Source organism: Saccoglossus kowalevskii, chromosome 18 (genome assembly GCF_978046115.1).
Source record: "Saccoglossus kowalevskii chromosome 18, keSacKowa6.1, whole genome shotgun sequence".
In the NCBI taxonomy this organism is placed as follows: domain Eukaryota; kingdom Metazoa; phylum Hemichordata; class Enteropneusta; family Harrimaniidae; genus Saccoglossus; species Saccoglossus kowalevskii.
The window spans coordinates 28,119,634-28,145,026 of NC_140658.1; the positions used below are offsets into that span (position 1 = coordinate 28,119,634).

General features: G+C 37.1%; 1 protein-coding gene and 2 long non-coding RNA genes across 7 annotated transcripts in view; 2 read left to right on the forward strand and 1 right to left on the reverse strand.

Annotated features, from left to right (window-relative positions):
* The window catches only part of LOC100372492 (dystrobrevin beta), a 155,159-nt gene that overhangs the window by 24,361 nt on the left and 105,405 nt on the right, over positions 1-25,393 (reverse strand). For 2 of the 5 annotated variants that reach the window (XM_085492825.1, XM_085492822.1), the window contains exons 6-16: positions 19,657-19,814; positions 16,802-16,913; positions 15,944-16,110; positions 6,429-6,547; positions 6,120-6,203; positions 5,084-5,180; positions 4,501-4,566; positions 2,871-2,956; positions 2,307-2,511; positions 553-832; positions 140-211 (exon numbers count right to left, since the gene is read on the reverse strand). In XM_085492825.1, coding sequence (XP_085348951.1) covers positions 140-211; positions 553-832; positions 2,307-2,511; positions 2,871-2,956; positions 4,501-4,566; positions 5,084-5,180; positions 6,120-6,203; positions 6,429-6,547; positions 15,944-16,110; positions 16,802-16,913; positions 19,657-19,814 — 1,446 coding nt within the window. Of the gene's footprint in view, positions 1-139; positions 212-547; positions 833-2,306; positions 2,512-2,870; positions 2,957-4,500; positions 4,567-5,083; positions 5,181-6,119; positions 6,204-6,428; positions 6,548-15,943; positions 16,111-16,801; positions 16,914-19,656; positions 19,815-25,393 lie in introns of those variants that run through there. The other 3 variants (XM_085492823.1, XM_085492824.1, XM_085492827.1) reach the window with 3 other exon arrangements.
* LOC146732004 (uncharacterized) lies at positions 6,900-7,510 on the forward strand. Its single transcript, XR_014926974.1, has 2 exons — positions 6,900-6,945; positions 7,422-7,510. It is a non-coding gene; the product is annotated as an uncharacterized LOC146732004 (long non-coding RNA).
* LOC146732005 (uncharacterized) lies at positions 14,567-15,177 on the forward strand. The gene is made up of 2 exons (XR_014926986.1): positions 14,567-14,612; positions 15,089-15,177. It is a non-coding gene; the product is annotated as an uncharacterized LOC146732005 (long non-coding RNA).

Genomic DNA, 25,393 nt, shown 5'->3' on the forward strand with positions numbered 1-25,393 from the left:
ACCAAGGCAGAGAAATGAAAGTTTTGAAAATGTAAATAATCACTTTCTTACTGTTTTTATTGAAACAATAATTGCTGCAATATTATAAAGTTTGTAAAAGTGAAGTAGAATTGCTGGTGCACAGATTGTATTTATTTACCTTTGGCTCTATTGTTTCTACGCTCCACTGTATCTTCCTTGTCATCTTCACTAGAACTGCTACTACCATCCTCTAAATAAATGATTTGGATTTATGCAAATGAGCTACTTAATATGCAAAGAAACAGTTGAGAATTCTACAGTGTAAAATTACATGCCTACACTTTCACGAAAATGCGATAAATGGCTTGTGTATTTTGTGGTTCAGTGTAACTTCGCTGTAATGAGCATTGCTACTTGTTTGAACCAATGATAGCTATTCATCATTGTTCAAATTGACAGACATTGCCAAAGTTTGATTAGCTTTTGTGAAACGCAGATGACCATTATCAAAATATTATAGCTGGAAAATGAGTGTTTATGCACTTCCCAATGATGGGATATTCTACTGCATTTAATTTGAAAGTTACTAACCTGAATTAAGTTGTTTGACAAGTGATGACATTGCATTCGTCACTGAATCCGCAGCAACTAGCAGATCATTTCGCAAGTTCCTTGACTGCCCGAAGGCTTGCTTGACATCGCCACCAACACCAGTTAAGGAATCCCCAGGCGTTGATGGGGCAGATCGCACAGCGGGAACAGGGGCTTGCATTGGTGGGGAGCGGGGGCCCATATTAGCTGCCCGTGGACTGCTATTTGGGGTGGACTTGGGTGAACCGCCATGGCTCTGTGAAGCAATTATATCCGAAGACTGAAATGAACAAAGTGATACAAGCAAACAATATAAGAATAGAGAGAAGGAGACAGTAAATGGAGGGGAAAGGGTGGGGAGATACAGTGACACACAGACACACTGATAGTTCATTATGAATGTGATCCAGTCATAAGGTTTTGTATACTGTTAACTTTCAAAGATTGTCGATCAATATGACTTTCAGAAAACTTGACTAGAAATACTCATTTTGTAATGTATGCTTCAAAATTACAGTAAGAATTATATTTATACCGAGTATAAAATACTACCAAAATTTAAAATGCAATAAAGACATTTTTTTCATTTTGACTATGTGACTTAGAACACATTAAAATTGGGAAAATTCAGACTAGCAACAGACATAAAAGCATATGAATGTTATGAAACATGGACTGCAAATAAAGGTATATAGAAATGTTTGTTTTTAAGTAACCATGGTAGAAACAATGAGACTCAACTACAGGTGTTTGTACTTTTTGAATTGACGCATTAAAGAACTTTGTTTGTTTTGAGGGGTGTCAGCACCTGTTGGTTGACAGTCCCCAAGTATTTTGAGAAGGAAGAACAAGTCATAGTAAACACTAGGGTAGGAAATTCAGCAGATGAAATTAAATCTCTACAGAGGGATGAGCTTTGATATGGTTAGAAAGACAGTACCCAGGGTATTTTTGCACACTTATTTTAGTGCAGAGTTTAGAAGTAAAAGAAAAAAACATGGCCGCTCACTGCAAAGAGCAAACAGGAAAAAATAACAGATTGTCATCACACTTTGGAAAATAATGACAAACTTGAATCAAAGAAAGTTTAGAAAAAAGCTCCTGTATGCTAAGAGTATTGGAGGCATGAATCACAAACCAGGAATACTGTATTTACTAAGCACAACTTTGATGCATGATTAAACAGAAAATGAATTTATTGCATGCAAAATCAATATCAATATTTTGACCACAGACCTTTGTATGAGATATTACAGTTATGCATATTGATGAGGTCACATGATTACAGTTATGCATATTGATGAGGTCACATGATTACAGTTATGCATATTGATGAGGTCACATGATTACAGTAATGCATATTGATGAGGTCACATGAACCCATTTAGAGAGTAATTAATATACAGGGATTTTAACTGGACTGATTTCAACACGAGTCAAAAATAACATCAAATATTTTATGTAAGAAATATATTGAAAATTAGTGACTGGATTTTAATAACAACAAAAATAAGGTCAAAACCATAATATGTACTTTGAAAACAAACAGAATTCATGACTTTGACCTAAGTTACTTAGGCCATACTCAGCTGCAGACACAAACTGACTTTAACACTTCGAGTGCCAAACTCAACTTTCATATGTTTCAAATATTTTGTCCATTAGATCCAAAATACATGGCACCAAATGTGGCATCAACATTTTGGTGGTGAAAATGTTAGCTCTCAAAGAGATAAAATGCTATGCAATACTACCTTGAGTAACTTCATAAGTCCTTCCAGCTGCACCATTAACTCTCTACGACTATCTTGTAATGCAGCCATCCTCAATTCCAGCTCATCTTTACGTTGCCTTAGTAACCTGAGCTCAGCCAATAACGTGGGATTTCTCTCCATACTGGTAGTTTTCACAGCTTCATCGTGTTCTTGTCGAAGTTTCTGAATTTCTCTCATGATTTCTCTGTAAAAGATAATTTTTTTTTTTTAAAACCACCCCAAAAAATTAAGTCCATAACGTTGATTGTCGGCATACTATTTTGCTCATTTTCTGGAATGGTGCTACACCATGTTTTTCATAATAAGCAGATTTAATGGTTGGTTTAAAAATCCCACACAATGTTTTGATGCCACTATGATACTGTGACCATTGCGTGTCCTGTTTTTAAATCAGTATTTACATATAATGTAGGATCTCGCAGTGAACAAAAAATTGTCTACTATGTACATTTGTAACAATTAACAAATCATAAAAAAATGCATCAAAATTTGCAAATGCGCCAAAGACTATCAATGGCATATTGTCAAAAGTAAAAACAATACCTATTTTTGGCTTCTAACTTAGCAATGAGTTCTCTTTGTTCTTTGTTTCCATCTAAACTTGCAGGAATTTCATTTCCTTGAGTTTCCTGAAAAAGACATTTACAAACTGATTTGTAATAATTTAACGATCATCTGAATATTTGTAGCAGACCCATAATCAGTAGATTAAACAAGATGAAATTCTACCTGGAGTTGAGCACAGATAAAATGAGATTGACTTATATCCTTTGAGTTTGTAAGAGACTTAATGGAAAGGCCAACACTGCTGTACCATTGGTGAGTGTGTTACAGACTCAATGGGAAAGCCAAATCCACAGTACCCTGGGTGAGTGTGCCACAGACTGAATAAGAAAGCAAAATCCACTGTACCCTGGGTGAGTGTGCCACAGACTGAATAAGAAAGCCAAATCCACAGTACCCTGGGTGAGTGTGCCACAGACTGAATAGGAAAGCAAAATCCACTGTACCACTGTACAGACTCTATAGAGACAACAAATGCACTGTATCCTGGGTGTGTTTTACAGACTCAATGGGAAGGCCAAATGCACTGTGTCCTGGGTGTGTTTTACAGACTCAATGGGAAAGCCAAATCCACCTTTTTGGGTAACTAGCAATGGTTAAGGTCACCAGCCTCAACTATGCCAGAATTACAATAAAAAAATATACCCATATTGTTCAAACATTACAAAATAAATTATAGAAGTGTATCTAAATTTTGGAGGGCGGAAATCATTGTACCTAAAAAAAATTCTTTGAAGTTTGGTGCAGAATAATTTCTGTCAGTTAGGTAAGGTGACCCACAGATTAAGACGACACTGTTTCGAAACATAGACCCTGTTTTTTAGAATCTATGGTGGAATAATGCATGCTTTTGGATTTCATCTTAAGCAAACAATATGTTTTTCGCCAATATGGAACACAATGTGGTACAAGGACTATGACGCTTTGATTAGTAGAGATACAAAAACATTCCAAAATTTAAGAGAAATCACTGAAAAAACATGCTTGAGTTAAATAGGATTAACACACTTGAAAGTCACACCAAAAGATGCGTAAACACATGGCGGTTTCGTTCTGCGACTGCATTGCATTCGCAGTCAAAGATGAGGTGCTTCACTGTGTTGCAAGCAGGATAGCTGCAGAACATATCATGGTTAATGTTAAAAGTGGACAGAGAATCTCAAAATTTCAGTTTTGTTTGCAGATCAAGTTGGCAGCAAGACAAATTCGAAAAATCAGAGAAAAGGACATAATTCGTATAAAACCAACTTTTTTCACTTGTAGTTGTACACTTTCACCATTCATCCCTCATTTTGGTCATGACCGTTAAAAAAAGAGAACTACTTTTTTGCTCAAAAATTCTGAAACAATAGGCCTTATACATTTTCCCTAATATACAAACAGCCAAAAAGTACCAGGATGTGTGACCTCTAGGGGTCATGTAAAGTACCAGGATGTGTGACCTCTAGGGGTCATGCATAAGGCCTAATGGGACAGAACAGAATTGAGCATGCTATACGAGTTGCAACAGGTAGATAAAATTCTGAGATTCAAAGATTAGAAAACTATCAAGCTAGCTAGCTATCCAGCCATCGGTAATACCGGTAATATCGGACACTCTAGAACTTACTGGCCATTGACTTCCAGGAATCGCAAGCTGGTCATAGCTAGAATCAAAACTAGAGTCGGGATCAGTCTAAAAAAATCAAAAATCAGCATAATGAACACAAAATGAAAACTGCTGAAATAAAAAGATATTACATGCCATGCAAGATTGAATAAAAACTGAAAATAAAATAAAATAAAAAAAAAAAAAATGTAATGTACTGAATCCTACCAACTGTTAAGATCAGCAAAAAAAATAATTTTAAATAAAACAATGCCTTGGTAACCAAAAAAACAAATGCATGCTGGGAGAAATTAAACAAATCATTCAAAAAAGTTTCTAAATTTTTATGAAGGTAATTGTAGTGAGATAAATATAATGATAGTATAATTGTGATCAAGTATCGATGAGAGCAAGGGTTCTTAATAGTGATGGTGATAAGAATTTTCAATAAATCAATGAATGTAAACCACATCAAATGAATGATTTTTCATTTTCAAGAATAATACAAAATTGTGGATTTATTTATTCAGAATGTTTACATCTGACACCATCACTGTTAGTCACCCTGGATGTCAGAAAGTTGATAAGATCCTTCTTTACTCACATTACAGTTTTTTGCAGCCGCTAATCTTGCTGCATACCTAGCAATTAGTCGGTGCTCGTCATCTAATCTAGTTGTATCCAACATGCTGCTGTTAAGACTACAAGAAAAATAAATGATTATATAAGAATTTATCATTTAAATAATTCACTCAAATTCAACAAACTAATTTTCTGCATATAAAATCTGTTACCAAAATAGATAAAGGGCAGTATGTCTTTATGATGTTGCTTATGGCAACATAGAAGCAGCATAACATTTTATTTCACATAAAAAATATAATCAAAACAGTTTAAAAGTGTGATGTTAACTTGAGTTGCAATATATAACTCACAAATACTATCATTAAGCAATATGTAATCTGATTAATGATTCATGAAACATTTGATCCAGACAGACAAGGTAACAGTAGTAACTAGGGTAGTGATCTATGTACTGTCACGCTGCGGAAATAAGCTTTTGTTCAGAAACTAACTTTCTTGGAATTCCCCAAAAAATTGGATTGAATTTGTCGTTATCATCAGCATGTCGCAATCATATGTTCTATTTCACACATTACATCAGTTCTATTTTCAGTAAAATCTCTGAATAATGACAAACACGGTAGAGGAAGCAAGGTAAAATGGAAGTATTATTATAGTAGAATGCTTATCACTCTGGTTTGCAAGCTGTGTATTGTACTGGCTCTTGCATGTCATTGTATCCTATGACAAAACTACCACTACCACTGCGCCTCAATCTCTCTGTCCAGGAGCCAATCAGACACTGTTTAGGAATGTGAATCGCTCTTGTTGCAACCAAGATTGTACACTGTATTTTAAGATGGTTTAACTCAATAATGGCCAAATAAAAGTGGTAATACTGTTTGTATTAATTTCCGGAAAGACAAATTGTTGAGTTTTAAAGACAAGGATTCACAGTGACTTTTGTAGCAGTGAACATTTCACTGGAGTCATTAAAACAAGGAGTCACAGTGCTTTTTGCCAAATTTTGTTCGTATCAATCAAGTTATCAAAACACATCAATTGATGTTACTTACCGTCTAGATTCACTATCAATAGACATGTCCTTCCTACTTGTCTCAGACATATCATAACTAAGATTAGTAACAGGTGGGGCAGGCCTGAAATAAAATCATTCAAAACAACTTAAAATTTTCACAGATGGAAAGTTTACAGTGATTCAGAGATTGACAGAATGGCTGACTCAATGAGCAGCTGCTTTACCAGGGATTGGTTTCTGATGATGATCACCATGGCAACATGTTTCAAAATATTATCAAAATGAACATAACTGGACACAAATGTGCAGAAGATTGAGGTTGATTCAAGTGTTGATTTCCACTTACACAATGTGAGATAAATCTAACGGTTGTTCTGGCTGATCTGGAAACTTTGGTATCTGTTGGTGATCTTTAGACCTGAATGGTTTCTTCAGAGCTTTACTTATTTTTTTTGCGGGAGATTTCTGATTAATAAAAAAGAATAAAACAAAGATAAAAAAGAATTATTAGATAAAAAGTACTGACAAAAACGGTTACCTGCTCCTCTACCTTGACCCCTCCTTTAAAACAACAAATTCAAATATATGTGGCCCAAGATACTACATGTATATAGTACTGTTATGGCCAAAAACAAACTTATTTAACTCAGTTTATCATTCCTGTTACATTGTACTTGCTCTCTTAAATCCGCTATTGTTATTCACGATACTACGTGTGGTTAGTGCGCCACCTATGGTAGCATTGGAGGTGAGACGGGAAGTAGAACTTGAACAAACAAACAAGGTGGTTATTGCAAGAAATCAAGCGTATGCAGTGACACATAGCGTTGGTTAAGTTTTGTGGCAGAAACTTCGAAAGACTGGCAAGTTTACAGCTTACAAGCAATCGAACGTTTAGTTGATAGCTGGGTAGATCTACAAGTACGGTGAGAGACACTTTATGCAGATTAATCTTGTTATATTTTAGCGAGTCGTTTCTCCATGCGGCAGAGTTGTGTCGATGATGTAATAACATGTTGCAACCACGTTGGGCGATCACGCATTCACTTAGTGATCACAGCCGGACGCCCAAATAATGCCAGTTTACAAAATAATAATAGTTCAGTGATTCATGAATGATTTACTCTGTACTGTCATTTTCTGAATTTGTGTGGTATTTTATATACATGAAGGTTATTTACTGAAAAGTATGTGTATTTTTTCTTGTTGCCTGAGGGCGCTATTACTGTTGATATATTTCCCTTTGTGTGTGCTCTTATGGAGCTGTATTTGTAACATTGAGAAAGGCTTGGTGAGACTTTGTGACATTCTATTTTTTGTATTGTTTGTATTTTTGCAGTCAATCATTCTATACCATCAGAGTACTATTCAGCCTGTACATGTCATAACTGGTATGATGAATAGGAATAAAGCATAACTTAAAGGGAAACTGTTGTTTCATAACTGTCGGAAGAATGCATTGACGTGGGAGACCCATAGCCTGTCAACAGTGGTGTCTATATATTTCATTGAGTCAATAACATTTATACGGGGCTCTACAGTTTTGGGAAATTTATACGGACACTACATTTCTATTGACGTACTTGGTCAACTCCCATTGAAAGGATTGGGACATTCTCCACCAATGCCAGTGATTATCTTGAACAAGAATACAAGTGGATTATAATGGAGTCTACAACAAGTAGCCACATTGGTGAAGAAAACCTAAGGGTTGATGGAATTGGTTCTTTTACTAGCAATCAAGAAAGACAAAGAGGAGATACCTTATACTCCAAGCGATCAAGGATTCCTACAGAAAAGGGAAAAGCATACTTTCTTGAACTTAAATTGAAGAATCGATATACTATATGTAAGAAACTTAACAGCGAGTCTGACCACATCTTGTCATTAATGAATGATCGAATGACAGACCTGAGTTCAATAAGATCAGTGTACACAAAGTGGATGATGACGTATGAGGAGTTCTTAATATGCCATGATGAATATCGGAAATTGCTTACACCATCTGACGAGCATGAAGATCGATTACAGTGGTTCAGACCTCAGAACGAATTTTACAAGAATATACAAGACAACGTCAGGGAATGGATACGGAGAGAGGAACATGTAACACAGAGATTGTATGAAGCCAATGTAAAGCCAGGGGACAGCGCTTCGCAAACAAGTAAAGCAGCTTCAAGGCTCTCCAAGAGGTCACGTTCGAGCACTGCCTCAACTCATGTTAGTTCCCTTGCTATGGCGAAGGCAAAAGAAGACCAAAGAAAGGCAGAGTTGTTAGCCAGAGTGGAGAAGCTGAAAGAAAAACAGGCATTAGAACAAGAAAACCAAGCTCTACAGCAAGCAAGATTTCAGCTCAAAATAAAGGAAGAGCAACTTGATTTAGAAACGGAGATGGCCGTAGCAGATGCCAGACGCAAGGTTCTTACTGAGCTGGAAGCAAACGAGTTAACAGAAAGTGACATTTCACAGGGACAGCTTTATAGAGCAACCAATGATAAGTCAGGTAGAGTAGACCATGTACATGATGATGCATATGGACAAGTAGGTGATGCTAGTGTTTTCAATTTGAAGGGGGGTCCTTGTTTAGGGATGCATGATGGCGAGTCAGTGTTGAATTCTTTCAGGGGGGTGCCTCCTGCTCATAGTCTTGGTGGTGTTGATGCTGCCTTTGTGCGTGACATGCATGGTTCGCTCGGCGGCGGGGGGCGCGGCCGTGATGCTGGGTATCAGCGCTCAAGAGCGGATAGCGGATCGTCAAATGAGGGCATCCTGGCAGTGGTTAGGGAACTGAAAAAGCCGCAGTCAGATATCAAAAGGTTCAGTGGGAACTGTTTGGAGTACAGGAAGTTTGTTCGCCAGTTCAATGCCAGAATTGTGTCCGTTACTGACGACATTGAGGAGCGCATGAATTACTTGGAGCAGTACACCACTGGTGAAGCAAATAAAATAGTAACTGGATATAGTTTCCTTGCTGCCGAAATTGGATACACAGCTGCCTTTAAAGAGCTTGACAAGAGGTATGGAAATGCGCAAATGATTGCTAATGCTTATTTAGAGAAAGCCAAAAAATGGCCGATAATTAAAGCTGATGATGCCAAAGCCTTAGACGAATTTGCGATTTTCCTATGCGAATGTGAATATGCAACTCGAAGCATTAGTTACATGAAGACGATGGAATACCATGATCACATGAAAATCCTCATTCAGAAACTGCCTTACTACCTTCATGGCAAGTGGAGAGCAATTGTACATAGAGCTAATGAGAATGGGAAGCCCATTACCTTTGGAAAGTTGGTAGAGTTTGTTAAAGCTGAAGCCGAGCAGGCCAATGATCCATTGTATGGAAAACAAGCCATGCACATAGAAACCTCTTCCTTTAAAGGTACAAAGACTCGTACACAGCCATACAGAAATAGAGGGAGTTATGCTACTGATGTTGATAAGGTGGACCAGATTGAGCAAGAACACTGCTGCTCAGATTCCCGTGGCACAGTTGGACAGAGCCCATCTTGTAATGCAGCAAAGTTGGCCAACCAGGTATCTAATCTTACCTTAAAAGAAGTCTGCATGTTCTGCAAGAGTGAACACCATGGTGTAGATAGGTGTGATAGCTTAATGAAGGAATCGCGTGAGGTCAAACTGAATTTCTTGAAATCTAAGGGTGTATGTTTTGGTTGTTTAAAGCCTGGGCATATGAGCAAAGAATGCCGCTTCAGAGCAACGTGCACCAAATGTAAAGGACGTCACCCTACAATTCTTCATGAAGAAAGGTATGTGAAGGCAGACGAGCATGCTGAAACTAAGTCACGTGACAATAATTTTGGGCATAAGGCTACAAGTGCCTGTGCAAGTGTAAATGAAGAGTCCAGTGCCCATATGGGGGCCGGTGATTGTACAATGGCCATTATACCTGTGGTTGTGAAGACAAAGAATGGCGGTACGGGTATCCAGACGTATGCATTTCTTGACCCTGGAAGTAGTGTTTCATTTTGCACCGAGGGTCTAATGAGGCGACTGGGGGCTAGTGGTAATAAGGCGAAAATTACTCTCAACACGATGGGTGTACCTTACACCATGAACACATACATGGTCAAAGGGTTGGAGCTGAGTGACTTGAGATGTAACAATTCCATTAAACTTCCAACAGTGTATACAAAGGATAAAATGCCGGTTTCTCTCCATCATATGCCCACCTGGAAAGACATCTCAATGTGGCCCCATCTGCGTCACCTTGAACTTCCACAGATTGATGCTGACATTGAGCTACTAATAGGAAATGAGGTACCTGATGCCTACACACCATTAGAGACTATCACTGGTCCACGTGGCAGTCCCCATGCTTCGAGAAGTTTGCTAGGATGGATCCCATGGAATGTGGTTCGAGGAGCAAGTAATAAACAAATGGGTATGGTGCAGAACAGTTTAGTCGTTAATAGAGCAGAAGTAGTTGCCATACAAGAGGTGGAGGGACTCAAAGCATTAGACAAGCTAGTGAGAAGTTCCATAAACATGGATTTTCCTGAGCGGGTAATAGATGACAAAAGAGAAAACTCTCAAGAAGATAAATTGTTTCTATCAAAGGTAGACACCTCTATGAAATATACCGAGGGACACTACACGATTGGGCTGCCATTTCGAAATGATGATTCAAAGCTGCCAAATAACAAGGAGTACGCTAAGCAGAGACTTAGGGGTCTTGAGAAAAGGATGAGAAGAGATTCTAAGTTCTCTAGTGATTATAAGGCATTCATGGCTAACATGATTGAGAAGAAATATGCTATCCTTGTACCAAAAAAATACTAGATCGAAATGATGGCAGGGTGTGGTACATACCACACCACGGTGTCTACCACCCGAAGAAGCCTGACAAAATTAGAGTGGTCTTTGATTGCTCGGCAAAGTGTCGAGGTGTGTCTCTAAATGACTTGCTGTTACAGGGCCCAGATCTAACAAATAATCTACTGGGAGTACTCTTACGGTTCAGACAAGAACCTGTGGCACTAATGGCGGACATAGAGGCCATGTTTCACCAAGTGGGTGTTCCAGCTAGAGATAGAGACTGTTTGAGATTCCATTGGTGGACAGATGGCAACTTGGACACTCAGCCAGATGTATACCAGATGACAGTCCACTTATTTGGTGCAGTGTCTTCTCCAAGTTGTGCAAATGCTGCACTGCACAAAAATGCTATAGATAACCAAGATTTGTTCGATCCTGAGATTGCGGAAACAGTTCTGAAGAATTTCTATGTGGACGACTGTTTAAAGTCATGTGCAACTGAAGAAAGTGCTAAGTTGGTAGCCCAAGACCTAATAAGCCTCTGTGATATGGGTGGTTTTAAGTTAACTAAGTGGATAAGTAATAGCCACAAGGTTTTGGAATCGATTCCAGTTAAAAGCAGGGCCAAGAATGTTAAGCAACTAAATCTAAGTTGTGATGATCTTCCTATGCAGCGTGCACTTGGTGTGTTCTGGAATGTCGAGTCAGATGCCCTGGGTTTTGATATTGACATTCAGGAGTGATCCTCCACGAGAAGGAGCCTTTTATCAGTGATCTGCTCAATCTATGATCCAATTGGGTTAGCGGCTCCATTTGTGCTGCCTGGTAAAATTCTTCTGCAAGACTTGTGTCGACGCAATATCGGATGGGACGAAGAGATAGACAGTAAAGATCTACAAAGGTGGAGAAAATGGGCAGCAGACCTCCCTCAATTAAAGACCATCTCTGTACAAAGGTGTCTCAAGCCCCCCAGCTTTGGCAAAATAGTTTCATGTCAACTTCACAACTTTTCTGATGCAAGCGAAAGAGGTTATGGTACCGCATCCTACGTTCGTTTTGTAAATGACAAAGGAATGGTCCACTGTGCTCTTTTGGTTGGTAAATCCAGAGTAGCTCCAGTCAAGAAGGTAACCATTCCACGCATGGAATTGACAGCTGCTGTCATCTCGGTACGAATGAGCAAGCTGATAAAGAGAGAGTTGGAGTATACTTTCGACAAAACGTTCTTCTGGACAGACAGTATGTCAGTCATACGGTATTGCTTGAATGAAACTGCTCGCTTTCACACATTCGTGGCAAATCGTGTAAATGTTATCCGAGAAGCATCTGAGACATCACAATGGAGGTATGTAGATTCTAAATCTAATCCTGCAGATGACTCTTCTAGGGGACTTGATGTAGCTGACTCAGCTCGGCGGAATAGGTGGTTGGATGGTCCGTCATTTCTCTGGAAACCTGAGACCGAATGGCCTACATGCAGTGCCTTTTCTACTGCACTCCCGGATACTGACCCAGAGATAAAGAAAGAGGTGCATACATCAGTTCTAATGAACCCATCTCCTGGAATCTTGGACAGATTCATGTCACACTACTCAAGCTGGATGAATTTGAAGATAGCCATTGGTTGGATTTTGGTAGCAAAGGAGAAGCTTCGGAAATTGGCTACGACGCGTAAGGAAGTGAGAGAAGCAGTAAGAAAAACATTTATGGATCCAATAGAACAAGAGAAGGTTGTTAATGACAAAATGAAAGAGTTCAAAAGGGTGTCAAAGCATTTTAAGCCTGCAGAGCTCACAGTACAGGACTTACGAAAGGCAGAGCATAGTATATTGGCTTACACCCAAAGGCAACATTTCTCAGATGACTTCAAGGCCTTGACATCAGACTCCCAAAGGATTACATGTGGGAGCCGTTTGTACAAATTAGATCCAGTAGTAAAAGATGGACTCATTCGAGTTGGAGGCCGCCTGGAACGTGCAGTATTATCAGAGAGTATTAGACATCCAATAGTTCTACCCAAAGACTCCCCTGTGTCACATCTCATTATAGATGCTGTACATAAATCTGTTGGACATCTTGGTAGGAATGCTATGCTGAACAGTCTCCGTCAGAAGTATTGGATTTTATGTGCCAACACCTTAGTGAGGAGAGCTGTAGCCAGATGCATTGTGTGCCGAAGATACAGGGCCAAAATAGGTGAACAAAAAATGGCGGATCTGCCATCCGAGCGTGTCACACCAGATAACCCTCCATTTACGCATACCGGCGTTGATTACTTTGGGCCTTTGGAGGTCAGACGAGGTCGTTGTACTGTTAAAAGGTATGGTGTTGTATTTACCTGCATGGCAACACGTGCAGTCCACTTGGAAGTTGCCTATTCAATGAATACTGATTCTTGTGTTAATGCTCTTAGGCGATTTAAAGCCAGAAGAGGGAATGTCCAGTCTATAAGATCAGATAACGGTACTAACCTTGTAGGTGCCAAAAGAGAACTGCAGGAGGAACTTAATAAATGGAACCACAAAAAGATTGGAAGCATACTTCGGCAAGATCATATTGAGTGGAGATTTAATCCTCCTGCTGGATCACATATGGGCGGGATATGGGAGCGACAAATTAGAACGATTCGAAAGATTCTTGTGTCACTCTTTAAGGAACAAACAGTATACTTGAATGACGAAGCACTTCAGACTCTGTTTTGTGAGGTGGAGGCTATTATCAATGGACGCCCCATATCAGTTGTATCAGAAGATCCTAATGATCTTGAAGCATTAACTCCAAATCACCTGCTGTTGCTGCATGCAAATCAGACCCTGCCTCCTGGTGTATTTGAGAAGCAAGACACATACGTGAAACGTAGATGGCGCCAAGTACAATATTTGGCAGATGTGTTCTGGAGGAGATGGCTAAATGAGTACCTACCATCGCTGCAGGAAAGACAAAAATGGGTTCACCCCAGACGAAACCTGGCTTTGGGGGATATTGTCCTTGTCATAAATAATTCAGTCCCAAGAAACATCTGGCCAATGGGAAAGGTAGTGGAGGTGATGAAGGACCGAAGAGGGCTGGTTCGAATGGTTGAAGTTAAGACGAAGACCAATGTGTATTTGCGTCCAGTGGACAAGTTATGTTTGCTACTGGAATCTGATGATGCTGATGGTGGATTTGATGGTCCTAAGCCACAGGTCGGTGATGTTTAAGTTTGCGGTTAGCAGTCCTTCGTGAGTGCTTGGTGGCCTGTTGCGGGTGTGTCTTCCGTGGTGGGTGGCGCTGTGCGTGTTTATGTGCGGGGGCTGCGTTGATGCCATCAAGCTCCTGTGATTGCTTTGGCTACCTCATGGGTGGATTTTGGCTGACTCGCACTTTAATGTTTTTTTTTGTTTTTTTTTTTGTTTTGTTTTGTTTTGTTTTTGTTTTGTTTTTTAGTGATACTTTAATTAGATTTGGCCATTAGTTAGTTTTAAATAATTGGTTCGACTAAGTCTGTACAATTAGGGGACCGGAATGTTATGGCCAAAAACAAACTTATTTAACTCAGTTTATCATTCCTGTTACATTGTACTTGCTCTCTTAAATCCGCTATTGTTATTCACGATACTACGTGTGGTTAGTGCGCCACCTATGGTAGCATTGGAGGTGAGACGGGAAGTAGAACTTGAACAAACAAACAAGGTGGTTATTGCAAGAAATCAAGCGTATGCAGTGACACATAGCGTTGGTTAAGTTTTGTGGCAGAAACTTCGAAAGACTGGCAAGTTTACAGCTTACAAGCAATCGAACGTTTAGTTGATAGCTGGGTAGATCTACAAGTACGGTGAGAGACACTTTATGCAGATTAATCTTGTTATATTTTAGCGAGTCGTTTCTCCATGCGGCAGAGTTGTGTCGATGATGTAATAACATGTTGCAACCACGTTGGGCGATCACGCATTCACTTAGTGATCACAGCCGGACGCCCAAATAATGCCAGTTTACAAAATAATAATAGTTCAGTGATTCATGAATGATTTACTCTGTACTGTCATTTTCTGAATTTGTGTGGTATTTTATATACATGAAGGTTATTTACTGAAAAGTATGTGTATTTTTTCTTGTTGCCTGAGGGCGCTATTACTGTTGATATATTTCCCTTTGTGTGTGCTCTTATGGAGCTGTATTTGTAACATTGAGAAAGGCTTGGTGAGACTTTGTGACATTCTATTTTTTGTATTGTTTGTATTTTTGCAGTCAATCATTCTATACCATCAGAGTACTATTCAGCCTGTACATGTCATAACTGGTATGATGAATAGGAATAAAGCATAACTTAAAGGGAAACTGTTGTTTCATAACTGTCGGAAGAATGCATTGACGTGGGAGACCCATAGCCTGTCAACAGTGGTGTCTATATATTTCATTGAGTCAATAACATTTATACGGGGCTCTACAGTTTTGGGAAATTTATACGGACACTACAAGTACCGTAAAATCTGTATCAGAAGCCGCATCCCGAATAGAAGTCGCACCAATTCTTTTAAATATTTGAGAACCAAAAATTCATCATTTATCATGTGTGTAGATGCTCTAATAGAAGCTGCATCCCCTCTGTTGCATTGTTACAGTACCATTTTAATAGAAGCCGCGGTTTCTACTACAGATTTCACAGTACTATTTATACAATTATATTTGCTGAATTGCAAACATTTTCATGTGAAATATATAACCTTGTTTGGACTAGCAGTAGGACAGAATGCCAAGGATATTTGTTGGTAAACAATGAAGGGCTATGTGCAGAAATAGGAATGGGTTTTATAGTGAGTGCTAAAAAAAACTGATCAGTAAAACTGTTATCTCCCTATCAATCTTTCTTGCAAAAATTGTAATATTCCGCGGAACATTGCAGCGGAGCAGTGTTTGTTTCGACTTTTCACTTTCAAATGTATGAAATTTGAAAATGGTGGAATTATTGAATCATTGAAAGTTCTACATTTGAATATCGTCAATTACAAGTTGATCAGACAAGTAAACAAAATTCAACAGAACTATTTAATGTGTAACAATAAGCATAGAATGGTTGTGATAAGGTTGGGACAAATCGCTTACATAAGTGGAATATTCCTTCATTTCATGGTCACTACTATGACTACCAGAAACGTTACCACGCCAAAAACAATTCTGACATAGCTGGTAGTTGTAACAACGCTGGCATTTATATCGGAATCCCATCATATGATCACCTCGGCAATATGCACACTCCACCGGATGGAAAACTGTGAACAATGAATATTTATTAATTAATAACAATTTTGATAATGTATTGATCTTCTGCTGATTCATTATCACTTAATAAAAACTGCCTCAATTTCATGGGATAACAATTTTTTGACCACAACATTTGAAACAGACAGAATCCTGGCAGTTTCCTGCAATGTACACAAATTTAGTCCATCAAAAATTTCCCATAATACTATTTTAGACATCACTGTATATCGCCGATGTCTACACAACATGGAAGTGATCTACATGTATCAACGTTGTATACGATCTGTTGGTGAAAAACTGCATTTTTAATTTTTGGAAAATAAACTGAGCATTTTTATGGTGAAAACAGTTCATTGTTGAAACTGAGTTTACCCATTTTCGCTAGTCACAATAAAACAATGTATTCTTGAATAGGCATCAGCGACAATGAAAAATCTAATTTGTAATCTAATTTAGGTGACAGGAAAAATTTAAATGTTCCAAAAGTGACACTTAAATTGAAATATTTTGTTAGTCACATAATCACAATAAAGCTATATTAATGCTCACAGAGATTGGACAAAAATTACTTGACTTATCCTGGCCACAAGAAAGCGTTAACGACAACAACGACGTAGACATGCTAACACTTGTACCTTCCCACATTATTATCATTACAGGCAAGGTAAGATTACTTTTTATTCATTTTGTAAGACTCACCGTTTTCTACATTTGCCATCCTGTGCATCAATGGCAACCACATCATACACTGTGGACCAGGATCTGACATCATTGTATCTAAAAATTCATTTAGTGTTATTTTTTTATTTGCCTGTGAATAAAAAAAAATATGTTAAGACTGGAGAGGCACCAGCTGCATTATAGTTAGGTGTAGTTGATTTAATCTTTGTATTAAAAGTGTTTGCCAAATTCATCACATTTGGTCTATTTTGGGTTTTAGTAGGAGTTGGTTAAAACCAAAGTCCATTTAGCTGAAATAATTATAGTCATAGGATAACTAAATGAATTACCGGCTGCTAGTTGACACTTCACAACTAACAAAATACTGACTGCTGCCCTCTATATCAACTGTTGCTATTCCTTTGCTGGTTCCCGGCGTCCTTTGCGAATGACAAGTAGGGCACAGGTAACTAGTAATCGCTATATTGTTCTACAGGGCTGGAAGGCACATGACTGAGTGACGTAATTTGAAAACATTCCAAGTTCAGTTCTGCATAAACGTGTCTGTAATACTACAATAAACCCATGCTCATACATGATACATTCTGCCTGTTTAGACTTACATATTTGAGATGTTTCTGACATTCTTCGCTGTTTTTGTGCAAATTTATAACAAAAGAAACAGTTTTTTATTTGCCCAAACTTTCGAAAGTAAAAGGAAACCCCTGAACGGCCATGAGAAAGTGACGAACCAAGCAGAATGCCGGAACCGTTACTAGTTACCAGCCTCTTGTGGCTTGGTACGCCATGACACTTGAGGCGGGAACCAGCCAATTGCTAATCCAAAAAAATGACTGCTGCCCTCTATATCTACTGTTTTGCTAATCCTAAATATTGGCTGGTTCCCGCCTCAAGTGTCATGGCGCACCAAGCCACAAGAGACTGGTAACTCGTTGCTTGTTCTATTTCCCTTGGTTACCTAACGTCAGCACTTGCGCTTGTGGCCCAAACGCAAGGGTTTACTTTTTACTCTCGAAAGTTGGGCGAATATATAAAACTATTTTTGTTATAAATTTGCACAGAAACAGCAAGAAATGCCAGAAACATCCGGCCCAGTGGAACAATATATCGATTACTAGTTACCTGCAACTGCTGCTCTCTATGTCTACTGTTTGCTGATTTGAAGTAACAACTGCTGCTCTCTATGTCTTCTGTTTGCTGATTTGAAGTAACAACTGCTACCCTGTCTTCTGTTTGCTGATTCTAAGTAATGACTACTGTCCTGTCTTCTGTTTGTTGATTCTAAGTAATGACTACTGCCCTCTATGTCTACTGTTTGCTGATTCTAAGTAATGACTACTGCCCTCTATGTCTACTGTTTGCTGATTCTAAGTAACAACTGCTGCCCTGTCTTCTGTTTGTTGATTCTAAGTAATGACTGCTGCCCTCTATGTCTACTGTTTGCTGATTCTAAGTAACAACTGCTGCCCTGTCTTCTGTTTGTTGATTCTAAGTAATGACTGCTGCCCTCTATGTCTACTGTTTGCTGATTCTAAGTAACAACTGCTGCCCTGTCTTCTGTTTGTTGATTCTAAGTAATGACTGCTGCCCTCTATGTCTACTGTTTGCTGATTCTAAGTAACAACTGCTGCCCTGTCTTCTGTTTGTTGATTCTAAGTAATGACTGCTGCCCTCTATGTCTACTGTTTGCTGATTCTAAGTAACAACTGCTGCTCTCTATGTCTTCTGTTTGCTGATTTGAAGTAACAACTGCTACCCTGTCTTCTGTTTGCTGATTCTAAGTAATGACTACTGCCCTGTCTTCTGTTTGTTGATTCTAAGTAATGACTACTGCCCTCTATGTCTACTGTTTGCTGATTCTAAGTAATGACTACTGCCCTCTATGTCTACTGTTTGCTGATTCTAAGTAACAACTGCTGCCCTGTCTTCTGTTTGTTGATTCTAAGTAATGACTGCTGCCCTCTATGTCTACTGTTTGCTGATTCTAAGTAACAACTGCTGCCCTGTCTTCTGTTTGTTGATTCTAAGTAATGACTGCTGCCCTCTATGTCTACTGTTTGCTGATTCTAAGTAACAACTGCTGCCCTGTCTTCTGTTTGTTGATTCTAAGTAATGACTGCTGCCCTCTATGTCTACTGTTTGCTGATTCTAAGTAACAACTGCTACCCTGTCTTCTGTTTGTTGATTCTAAGTAATGACTGCTGCCCTCTATGTCTACTATTTGCTGATTCTAAGTAACAACTGCTACCCTGTCTTCTGTTTGCTGATAAACCACTTTCCCGGAAGTTGCAAAAGAGGGGTGCAAAAATACTCCTACTATGACATGGCGGAAAATTGAAACATGTCAGTTTGCTGATAGTCATATGTTGCGACTGTCTGAATCGACAGAGGTCAGCGGTCAAAATTAAGGCCTGTCACGGACAGACATATTTTAGCTGGGACAGGTAAACGCACAAACTCCCTCCTCTCTCTGGACAGATGAATAATGATATAAAGTTTTACTGACCATCCAAATCGGGTTGTCCAAAATTTCTAATTTGCAGAAAAATGCAGTTTTTAAAGACTTATAAAATGATGAGCTACGAATGGACATTTTATTTCAAATAATATGTCATAATTTATCTTGCTAGGGAAAGGTACATAATCAAATGAGACAGGTACTTTTATTCTCCAACAAGTCAGTCCAATACAGACAATATTAATATTTAATTTCCACACATGGAGATGAAACGATCAACATGTCTACTACTCACATCTGATTGGTTGAAAGCAAATAACATGTCTATTACTCAAAGCTGATTGGTTGAAAGCAAACAACATATCTACTACTCACATCTGATTGGTTAAAAGCAAACAACATGTCTATTACTCACAGCTTCATATCCAAAACATGATCTGGCAGCTGTTTCATTATAACCAAATGATGGACCTTCAAAGACAGCTCCTGGCAATGACAATACTTCTTTTAAATACGCATCTAATTTATTCCACACCAGTGTGCCATTTGAATCAGACACTTGGGAAAAAATATCTGAGAAAAAAAAGTTGTAAAAATTGTTACTATATTTAAAACCACTTGAACATCCCAAATATAGTACAATTGTTGTCACTTTCAACAAATCTAGCTGTATAATTTTTTTCCAACTTTTTTTATATAAATATTTGATCAAGACCTGTAGATAATGATAAATTAAGCTTATTTTGTCCAAAATTAATGGAAAGAAAACTATGTTAAAAATGTGCCAAAACTTGCACCAACATTTTTGGCTGGAAAAAATGATCGTACTTGTACTCCAGCAATGTTGTACACATGTATAGTTGTGGTAGTTCACAGAACATATTAAGCCTGTAATAAATGCTGCCTTGCATAGGAAATATCCTGCACATACAAAGCAAATACAATGAAGGAAGTCATAGCTTTTTTTCCATAGTAACCATGATTTCTATTTTGAATCAGTCAAGTAGGGTCGAAAAAATGTTAGTAACAGCCATTGAAAAATAATAATAATAAATAATAATAATAATTTATTGACACAACACCGATATAGTACAATACGGCAGTATGGCCACTAAATACAACTACCGGTATTAACTACATTTAAAATAGAATTAACATATTTGGCGAAAGGTATCATAAGATGAGTATCCAAAGCACTTAACAAATAAATGAATTTACATTCTTGATTTAGTTTTTCAATATCATTTGTGTTACATGACAAAAGTAGTTCATTGCTGTAGCATGATAGCATGACCACTTTAAATCAAAGTAAATTGAAAACTGTCTGCATATATATGCACTTATTTTGAAACACTACATAAAGAGGCAGAGTGTTTACGCACAATCATTATTGTAATATTAATTGTCACTGTGATGACAACATGCCGGCATACAAAAATAGCTTCTGTTCCCACACAGCATGAATTCAGTGAGGAACGTGCCATATATGCAACATCCATGCAGCAACTCAAACAACTTGTATCGTCAATCAACAGTGGGAAATTACAAGGAGTTATTCATTTTATTTGAAGTAATTACTCACAAATTACTTCTTTTTTTTCAACTGTGCAATAACAATTTAGGTAATTACTAGCATTAACACAACCTTGGCAACCTTATTATTATTCCACATTGCAAATCACGCAGCTAAGACTCTTTGACTACAATGTCTTATGATTCAGTAATCACACTAACGTTTTCATTCAACCCAAGTATTAACCTAAATGTCCCCTCCAAAGTACCCAACTTTTGACTAATTACTCCACATTCCAAAATTTTGAACATGATTTTTTATCAGACCAAAATTTTGATACAACATTTGAACATTTTTATGTAATTTTGATAATTTTGAAAACCAAATGGATATAATTAGCTACATATCTTGCTAAAAATTTAGGAAATTTTTGGATGAGCAAGTTTCTCAGTGAAATTGACAAGAGATCTGGGATGAAAACAACATTTCTCAATGTCAAATTTTCTTAAAAGGGAAAAACACTGTTGACAATAATGTCTGTGTTTTGGTAGTCCTTATGTAACTTAACGTGACCAATTGGAAGTGTTCACAATTTGCTATGAGCTTATTGGCTAATTAATCCACGTTCAGCTATAATCTGCTCTATTTCATTAAAGGCACAAAATCCTTGCTATTGGCCACTGCAGCCTAACAAGTCAAAAATCAATAAAGATAATGCCATTTAGTTAATTTAGAAGATTAAAAAAACAATAATTTCATGAAAAAAATAAGAATTTTATTTATCCAAAGTTGATTTTTAACGGAAGTTTTCAGTGCTGCGATAAATATATTTGATTTCTTGTAATCATGTTTTGTGCAAAAATGTCAAGATAGTTGCATTGCCGACATGTTCATAAACAATACTATGTATATTTCGGATTGCTTCACGACCCATACATGTAAGTAGCAAAAATTGTGGAAATCACACAATCCTCACTAGAAGCAAATCTACAAGCATCTCAATATATAGAAAGTTGTGTGTTTAAAGTTGTAATATATTCTGCATGTTGTTATAAAAAGCCTTTAACGTATGAAGTAATTTTAGCCACAAAAACAATAATAAGTAGTAAGGACAATGATGAGCTGACTGACCATTTTATCGCTCAGCCACTATGTTATTATCTATTAAAATTAAAATTGCATCATTCCACCAATGACATTCATAATGCGTTTCTGGCATGAAAATGATGATAGGCCATTTTGAATCAGATTCTGATTCTATGCATATCTGTTACAAATATGATGTATGTGTAAAGTTTTTACATGATCAGCCCAGCTACATGTATGTTATCAATATGACTCCAAAAACAGCATTCATTAAAAAAAATGGCTACCAGTGAGTCATTTTCAATCTGAAAAATGTTGTGCGTCAAGGACCGATTATTTTCAATGGACATACCAAGTTTGAATGAATGTATATATATGTATGATATGATGTGTGATGTGTGAGTGAAATTTGAATGAAATCAGCCAAGGCATGTCTGAGATACAGCTAGGTGCAGACGAACAGGCACACAGACTCATGGAGGTGAAATTAAAAGTCCCTGTCTGGACGGGAACAGCCTATAAATTCGGAAAGATTAAACCCAATGGTCGCAATGGGGCATGCTGCATGTCAGTGTTTTCTTCTTAATCCCAAAGATACTTGATAATATTCAGCTATTGGGAATAAGCATGTGACCCAGATATCCTGTAAATACCGTAAATGTAATTGGTTCATTTTGTACATGTGTGAGACACACATTACTCTACATGCCAAGGGCTTTCAATAGAATACATCTGACAGCTTTAACAGAACACAAGGTGTTAGAATGGCACAATAAAAGGGTTATCAGTTTACTAATAATGAAAAGCCACCAGGGAGTGAGTCGCTGTGCGCGATAACAGCGGCAAAGTAAGAAGTAATTACGATCAAATCTGACAACATGATGACGCTAATTTGCAACGCAGACATGAAGTCAATTATTCAACATTTTGACACATGCTTGTATTGCTATGGAAGCACCAAAAACTATAAATATTGGTATACGTTTGTTGATGCAATGAATGACAATGTGTTAAAATATAACAATACTAATTTACCGGTACACTAATTATAGACAGGCAAAAGCATGTTTGAAAATAGCAAGGCAAAAAATTTCTTGAAATTGACACATGTTTTTTTTTATTTTTGTTAGGAAATTGTGAATAATTTTATGATTTTCCATGAAAACTGAAAATTCTTTTTAAATCTCTCGAAAAAACAATGAACCTGTCACACGCATAACTTGAAATTTTTTTTTAATGTATAACTATTTTTATAAATACTATAATCATTCATAGTCAGTGAAGGAGCAATGGCATTAGAAGTTTAGGATCATTAGTCGACAGACGTCCAGCATCAATATATAGCAAATCTAATCAAAATCAGTTCTCAAGTTTTTGAGATTTTGCTTACACAGGCTGAAATGTGGCAATATGCAAATTAGCTACTTAATTTACATGGTCATGGCTCTGAAAATATAACATGACTGCACATTATCTCATGATACCTACATGTATGTCTCAAATTTGATCTAAATTATTGCAACTATCTGAGCTAAACATGTTTAGGTAACATACACTGCAGTCACAAAGAAATTACCGGTAATTTCTATTAAAAGGTCAAGATTATGATGAAATTGCCTACTAATAGTATTCATTTAAAGGTGTGATGATTCAAATTAGTTCATGTTTATTTTTCTATTAAAAATCCTTCTTAAAAAATTATTAGGCTAAATGTACTGTAAAATCCTTTATTTTCGCTTTTTGTTTTTTTTTTGATGAAGGAAAGATTCTGTGAAAATAAAATCCAGCGAATATACATTCTTTCCTATATTTTACATTCAACTCACCAACAATCAGTGAAAATAAACTCCCTACAAAACAGCCAGAACATCATTTCAGCGTACTCGCACACATACAGTGACAAGTAACAATGATATCACTTGAAATATAGCTATTTAGCAGTTTTCATCTATAATACGTGTCAAAATTGATAAATTCTATCACTTTATTTCATAATTGAGAAAAAATAACTATTACTTTATACAACAATGGGGAACAGTGCAAATAGACACATTGGATAGCATTGTAAGTATATTTTGTATGGTAAATTGGAATGGATCTAAAGTGTTATCTGAGCTTAAGTGAATTGAGGTCAATTCTTACATTCAATATGCAATAACAGGATAATAACGGCCATGTATGTGATTTTTTTTTTTTAGTTGATTTGACGTCTTGAGTTGAATAAGTGGCTATTTTCTATAAGCTAACTTTTAAAATTTAAGAAAGGAGTTGGTGAGTAACTATTTTGTTATGATCATTTTAGACATTGTCCAATTCATCACCTAAAACTGCTTTTATTTGAGCATGAAAAATAACCTCAAGTCTTGTACTCCTGTCATCCACCATCGACAAAAGTATACAAATTTGAAAAGCGGAACTATTTCCACAAAAAACCAGGGATATAAGCAAAAAATTGAAAATGCTAATCTAAAAATTTTATTGAGATGAAAAAAACAGAGGTGCTAGTCTGTAGCCATAGACTTGTTTTTGTTGTTGATTATCTATGGTTATTTTGTAATTTACAGATAAATTAAAAATGTGAAAGGTTTGTCAATAATTTGCCTTTCACATTTTGTACATGTCTAAAACATAGAGTGCCTGTCTTATTGTGCTGTCACAGGAAGTCTGTCTTAGCATAAGTCTGTCATATTTTGGCTCAAATAGCGATCCGTCGCTTTTTTACACAAGTACATGGAACTAGATTCTTCGTTTTACAGTTTAAGTTGCCTTTTAATCACGTATTTTAGTGAGATATTGTTTTGTGAGTGAAATATTAATGTTATACATAATTCAATCTTTCGAACAGCAGAAATTAAGACATAATAACAATAATAAAATTTGTGTTCGAAGTTTGAAATTTCCTGCGTAATTTTAGGTTTCAACTAGCTTGAAATAGAATGTCAGAATGCAATAAAATAACGTGTAGAATGCCTTCCTAAGCAGGAACTAGTAGTGATAACAGATTGCAGATTTACGCATTTTTAGGGCCAGCTAGTTTATTTCTACAATGCTTCTAAGTTTCATTTATCATTATTTAGGAAAGAAATCACTGAAACAGTTTATTATATGCATAAAATATGAGCCAACCGACGATTGATTTAAAAACATTCGAAGTTTTGAACAAACTCCTAGCACTCCTTGTGCGAAATGCTTAAGATATACAGTGTCAATAGTGCCTGTCAATAATGACAGATGGATGGCTGGCTGAAAGCCTGCATAGAACCAAAGAGACAAGTACCCAAAATGTTACAAAATTAAAAGAGTGGTTTTCTAGTTCATAAATTCAAATACATGTAATAAAAAGCATCATCACAGTGCTGAAAGTCACAATAATGAAGCTGATTCAACTACATTAGCAAAATTAGAAAAGTTCACCAAGCTGACTGCTCATTCTAAATGTACAAGCCAATTCAAAACCAGCTGATTATTGCTAAAATTCTACTCACAAAACTAAGGCTTTCATATTCTGGTATCATATTAAATATAACAGTTTGAAATACAAGCATGTCATCTC